The following is a 6,174-nucleotide window of genomic DNA, read 5'->3' as shown; positions in this document are numbered from 1 at the left end:
AACTGGGTGTGAAGTGTAAAGTAACTCTCTGTACTGTCTTCTTGACCTTTTCATAAATCAAAAACTATTCTGAAAAAAAACTATTTTACACACTCTGCTATATATAAAATCTAAAAACAATAAAGTTCTGTTGTATAGGGCATGGAGCTCTAGTCAATATCTTGTAATAACCTACAATGGGAAAGAATCTGAAGTTGTACACCTGAAACTAACACAATATTGTATATCTACTCTAGTTAAATAAATAAATTTTTTAAAAAAGAAAAGAACCACCAAAAAGGTGTATTAAAAATCAAAACCTAGGACTTCAAAAAAAATTGCACACATTCTGGGTGTTTCTAATTACTTCTCCCTGTGGCCCCAATCTTCCCACCCAGTTCTACCCAAGCTTCTTTCTAACTCTTGTCCTCTTAGGAGGACTTGAGCCTGCAATCTCATCCTCTAAATAATGAGAGCCACCCAAGGAGTGAAGTATTCAGATCAAAATTTTGAATGAAACACCCTGTTCACTGTGTGATGGATGAATTTCACGGTATGTGGACACAGGGATCAAAGAACAGCTTGAGGGCCATTGCAATTGTTCAGGTGAGAAATGACCTCGGCCAAAGCTTGGAGGGTGCGGGTAGGAGCGGCAAGGATGGATCTCTGGTGTGGGGGTAGGGAAGAAGAGGAAATGAGGGCAGGGAATGATGTGGTTTCTCTGGCTTTGGTGAATGCACAGATGGTATTGTTACCCAAGAGAGAGAATCCCTAAAGGGGGATGACAGTGCATGGGGGTGGGGGGTAAGGGACACTAAGTGCCTTTCGGACCCATTGACTTTGAGTGCATACGGCATTCTCAAAAGAGATGTCCTTGACATATGCTCGTGATTATGATGAAATAGCTTTGGGTAACTTGAGACAACGTGCCTGAGATGATGTTAAGTTGTCAGAGCCAGATGATTCCTTGGTGGCTCAGCAGTTATGAATCTGCCTATAATGCAGGGGATGTGGGTTTGATCCCTGGGTCAGGAAGACCCCCCTGGAGGAGGAAATGGCAACTCACTCCAGTATTCTTGTCTGGAAAATCCCACGGACCGAGGAACTTGGTGGGCTGCAGTCCATAGCATCACAAAGAGTCAGACATGACTGAGTGCACACACGAGGTGATTCCCAGGAAGGAAAGAGCCCCATGTTCTGATGTGGTTGATGGTAGGTAGTAAAGGCTACAGAAATGTCAGGGAGGGAAAACCACTGCAATGGCCTTAGATCTGTATTTCTCCAGGTTATTCAACACTTTTGGCTCCCCTGATTCCAGTTGACCCAAACTTTGCTTCCCTTAGTGACATTTTCTCTATCAGAGGCCAGTCCCAGAAGTCCCTCTTCTCCCCATTTTCCCCAATTCTGCTACTTTACTTTCCTAAAGTCTTCCTTAACCGTGACTCTTGGAAACCACGAGCACATTCTGTGGAGAGAAAATATGGGCAAGCACCAAAACCCAGGTGGAGCCCCCACTCCCTACCCATGCCTTTGGCCTTGGGCTAGGATTGGGTTCAGTGGGTATAATGGAAGGCAGTACTGAACTGAGATGAATAGATCCTCTTCCCTCAGCCAGGGTAACCCATTCCCTCTTCCTGACTGCTGAGTGCTACTTTCAGGAACATGAGTGAGCTTTTGTTTTGCTATTGTTTTCATTTCATTTTTAGAAGCTGTTGAATGTATTGAGTGGTTTGGGGTACAGAATCAAAGAGGGGTCAGAATAGCTCTCTACCTATGGGAACTGGCCAAGAGAGTCATTCTCAACCTTTAACCTGCACACCTGGTTTTATATGGTGAATGATAGAGGGTAAAAAGTCAAAGAAAATACAGGATTCCAAGCCTTCCAGGATTTATTCTGTATTATTGTACACACTCACAGATTCAGCTATAATAGTGGGGATGTAGTCAGAGTAGCTATAGTCACTCTCTCCTCAGGTAAATCCTCTGGCCACCTGAGGTTGGGATTGGGCTCATCAGGGGTGGATGCTGGGCTGTAACTTCCCCCACCCCAGACCTATCAAAGAGACATGCAGAAAGTCAGAGTCAGGCAGGTTCACAGATGAGACGGGTCACCCAGGTTGGGGGCCCAAGGTAAGTGAGGCCACTGGCTCTCTCTTCACTTGTATGGGATTTCCGGGGGCCTCTGGGACACTGCAGGTGGTTACTTATGTTTAGAAGGCACTACACCTCCTGCTTCTTCAGAGGGCAAGGCTTTTCCCTTCAGTGGCAGGCCTGGGTGGGTCTCTTGGACCTGGTTGGGAGCTGGGACACACACAGGCTGTTTCAGCTGCCCATGCTGCTGCTCCAGCAGCTGCCCCTCTTTCTTTCCCATTGGCTCCTCTCTCTTAGCTGGCTCTTGATCCAAGCGCTGGCCCAAGACCTTCTTCTCCTGCTCCAGCTGTCCTTTCAGCTGCTGCTCTGTTTGTGTTTGCTCCTGCTCCAGCTGCAGCCCCAGGTGCTCTACTTTCTGAGGCTCCGCGTGCTGTTCTTTTTGCTGCTGCACTTCCTGCTCCTGTAGCTTCTGGTGTTGCTTTTCGACATGCACTTCCTGTACTGGTGACTCTCGTTGCTGCAGTTCCACATGCACTTCCGGCACCTGTGACTCTTGTTGCTGCAGCTCCACATACTCTTCCAGCACCTGTGACTCTTGCTGCTGCTCCACGTGCACTTCCGGCACCTGTGACTCTTGCTGCTGCTCCACGTGCGCTTCTGGCACCTGTGACTCTTGCTGCTGCTGCACATGCACTTCTGGCACCTGTGACTCTTGCTGCTGCTGCACATGCACTTCTGGCACCTGTGACTCTTGCTGCAGTTCCACATGCACTTCTGACACCTGTGACTCTTGCTGCTGCTGCACATGCACTTCTGGCACCTGTGACTCTTGCTGCTGCTGCACATGCACTTCTGGCACCTGTGACTCTTGCTGCTGCTGCACATGCACTTCTGGCACCTGTGACTCTTGCTGCAACTCCACATGCACTTCTGGCACCTGTGACTCTTGTTGCTGCTGCACATGCTCTTCCAGCACCTGTGACTCCTGCTGCTGCTGCTGCACATGCACTTCTGGCACCTGTGACTCTTGCTGCAACTCCACATGCACTTCTGGCACCTGTGACTCTTGTTGCTGCTGCACATGCTCTTCCAGCACCTGTGACTCCTGCTGCTGCTGCTGCACATGCTCTTCCAGCACCTGAGACTCTTGCTGCTGCTGCTCCACATGCACTTCCTGTACCTGTGACTCTTGCAGTTGCTGCTCCACATGAACTTCTGGCACCTGTGACTCTTGTTGTTGCTGCTTCACATGCTGTTCCTGCACCTGTGACTCTTGCTGCTGCAACTCCACATGCACTTCCTGCACCTGTGACTCTTGCTGCTGCTGCTTCACATGCACTTCCTGCACCTGTGACTCTTGCTGCTGCTGTTCCACATGCTGTTCCTGCACCTGTGACTCCTGCTGCTGCTGCTTCACATGCTGTTCTTGCTGCTCTGGCTCTGGTTGCTGTGGTTCACACTTTTGCCCAGGCACCCCTTTCACAATTGTGTGTTTCTCCCCGAGCTCCAAGGGGACCTCCCCTGGGAGATCCGAGTGTACCTTCTGGCATGGGGCAGGCAGTGGAGTTGGCTGCTTCACTTGCTCCTGCTGGGTATTGGTGGGAGGAGAAGCAGGCTTGAGGGACTCCTGAGAGAGGGCAGGGGGCAGAATCACTGGCAGAGTGTTTTGCTGGGACATCTTGGAAGCTGCTTTCGGTCAACCTGAAAAAGAGGAGGAGTCAGAGGAGTTACTGAAAGCAAGGAAATAGATGAAGCCCAAGAATCTGTAGCAGTGCCTGGTTTCTCAGCATTCCCATTTCCCTTGGGTGGGGCACTCTCCTGATCATGCTGGGCTATCATTCCACAGAAGCAACAGGGTGACAGTAGGGATGGAGAGGGGTGGGGAAAGGCCCTCCTGGGAGTTTCTTGTTCCCAAGAGCCAACAACAAGGACTGTCTCCAGAGCTGCTCTGCGCAGATGCCCTGGGTACCATCTCATCTCCTGCCCTTGCCTATCCTTGTCTCTCCCTTATTCCTGACCTCCTCTGACAAAGAGAAGAGATGAGCTCTTGGATTATGATAGGAAGAGGGAAGGTGCCAGGGGTGGGGGGGAAGTTCTCTTGGAGGACCCCCAAGTCTTGGAAAATCGGTAGCCTATCCCCAGAGGATCTGAGAGGTGATGGTGCATGCCCTGGACTGGAGTCACATGCCATGATCTTGGCTTAAATCTCCCAGTGAAATGCTGTGTGGTTCTGGGCAGGTCATTTAGTCCCTCTGGGCCTCAGATTTCTCCTCTGCAAAATGAGCCAGTCAGCATATTCAGCTCCAGAGCTTCTTTCTCTCTTGACCTTCTGAACTTTGGCTGCTGGTGGTGGTAGGAGGGGGCTGGAAGGTTGCTGAGAGCTGGAGCTGATTCTTTCAAGTCTCCTACTTCTAAACTGGGTTTCCCTGCCCCTGCTCTGCCTGGGTTCTCCAAATAGAAAGTGTTCCCTGTTTGGCATTTCTCCCTTCTGTAACACAGCTAAAAATTACAAGTGTGTCCCCAGACCCCATTCCCCTTTAGAGAAGACAAAAAACATAGTGAGCCCAAATCAAGCAGTTTTAGGAGAGAATCTGACCATATTTCCCCTGCATCCCTATCTTACTCTTCTCTCCTTCCTGTCCCCACACTTGAAAATACAGCCACAAGAAAATATGATGCAAGAGGGGATTGCTGTCTGTTCTGTTTCCCAGCCACGCACCTAGCCCTCAGCACAGTGACCTGAGCTCCCCCAGAAGGACAGTGGTCCAATTGAATCCTGCATGTAGTGACCCCTGCACCCCCTCAGGCTGGCCATCCCCAGCCATGTTCTGGCCTGTGGGAGGCCCCAGGTCCCAAGCCTGGTTCAACCAGCAAACACTTACCAGACTCACAGTGGGACCAGCCGGAGAGGCTTCTAGTGGAGTGCTGAGCTGAGCAGGGGCCGAGGTGTCCTTTATACCATTCCCCAGCCTGGCCTCCTTCCCAAGTTGAAGGAGATGGACTGGTTTCACCACTCCAGTTGGTCAACTTCCTCTAGCCCCTTCCTGACTCATCATAGGCACCTTAATCAGAAAACCCCTGAGGGCCCCTTTTCACAGAGACATACAGCTCCTGCCTGGCCAGTGGGCTCTGGGGGTTCAGTCACCCCCATGAGGCTCATCACCTCGGCACAGGGAGGTGAGGGAGGCATCTTGGGAAACTGGCCCCCTTTTCCTCTTTTTTTTTTTTTTTTTTTTTGTTGTTAACCTCAGCCAAACTTTTCTTCTGAATCTCAGTTTCTTTACCTGTAACATGGGTTTATCCTCCTTATTAGGCTGAGGGATTCAATTCCAAGGGCACAGAATAGAAAATTATATGTCTTTCTGGGATGTCCAGTCTGGAGACATGTTAAAGGTGGGAGGAACCACTTTTCATGAAGAAACAGGGCTCTTGGGGGATTCTCTTGGCCAGTAACCCACAACCCATCTGCTCTCAAGACATACCTAAACTTCATTCTGTGTGGAAGTACTCTGTCCTGGGATGGGGGAGGGTTCAGTCTTACAACTTTAGGCCTGGAAAGGTTAAGCAGAAGGCTTGCAGGAGCCTCCTGCCATGTGTCAGGGTCTACTCAGGCCCTATGCCGAAGACTAGTTATAGAAGTTCCCAAGAATGCCAAGCTCACAAAAACTCCAAGGCATGGACCACTTTAGGTGAGAAAACAGGCATTGAATCTATAATATATAAAATAATAAGGGTTACTTTTTATTGTGATAAAAACAAACATCTCATACAATGTTTTGGGGACATTCATGAAGAGCAAGATTAAGGGGCCTTTCCAAGTGGTGCTGGTGGTAAAGAATCTGCCTGCCAATGAAGGAGACACAAGAGACGTGGTTCGATTCTTAGGTCAGGAAGATCCTATGGGGTAGGAAATGGTAACACACTCCAATATTCTTGCCTTTAATAACTCATAGACAGAGGAGCCTGGCGGGCTATAGTCAATGTGGTCACAAAGAGCCGGACATGACCGAGTAACTGAGAGTTTGTGTACGCATGCGTGCGCACACACACACACACACACACACACACACACACACACACACACACAAACACTCTCACATAAAG

At 49.6% G+C, this 6,174-nt stretch overlaps 1 protein-coding gene across 3 annotated transcripts; it reads right to left on the bottom strand.

Moving 5' to 3' along the window:
- On the bottom strand, positions 1,841 to 5,063 carry IVL (involucrin). Of its 3 annotated transcripts, none has more exons than XM_018046123.1 (3): positions 4,953 to 5,063; positions 2,657 to 3,771; positions 1,841 to 2,614 (listed from the first exon to the last, which is right to left on the bottom strand). In XM_018046123.1, the coding sequence occupies exons 2-3, from the start codon at positions 3,746 to 3,748 to the stop codon at positions 2,180 to 2,182; spliced, it is 1,527 nt and encodes a 508-aa protein (XP_017901612.1). In that variant the 5' UTR covers positions 3,749 to 3,771; positions 4,953 to 5,063; the 3' UTR covers positions 1,841 to 2,179. The 3 variants fall into 3 exon arrangements, with proteins under 3 accessions (XP_017901612.1, XP_017901610.1, XP_017901609.1); XM_018046121.1 differs by having other exon boundaries at positions 1,841 to 2,812; positions 2,852 to 3,771; XM_018046120.1 differs by having other exon boundaries at positions 1,842 to 3,771.

The sequence above is a fragment of the Capra hircus genome, chromosome 3, assembly GCF_001704415.2.
Source record: "Capra hircus breed San Clemente chromosome 3, ASM170441v1, whole genome shotgun sequence".
NCBI lineage: Eukaryota > Metazoa > Chordata > Mammalia > Artiodactyla > Bovidae > Capra > Capra hircus.
This window is presented reverse-complemented; position numbering and strand designations above follow the sequence as displayed.

Excerpts from the sequence above, each read along its gene's own strand:
- IVL (XM_018046120.1), bottom strand. The coding sequence starts at position 3,748 with ATGTCCCAGCAAAACACTCTGCCAGTGATTCTGCCCCCTGCCCTCTCT.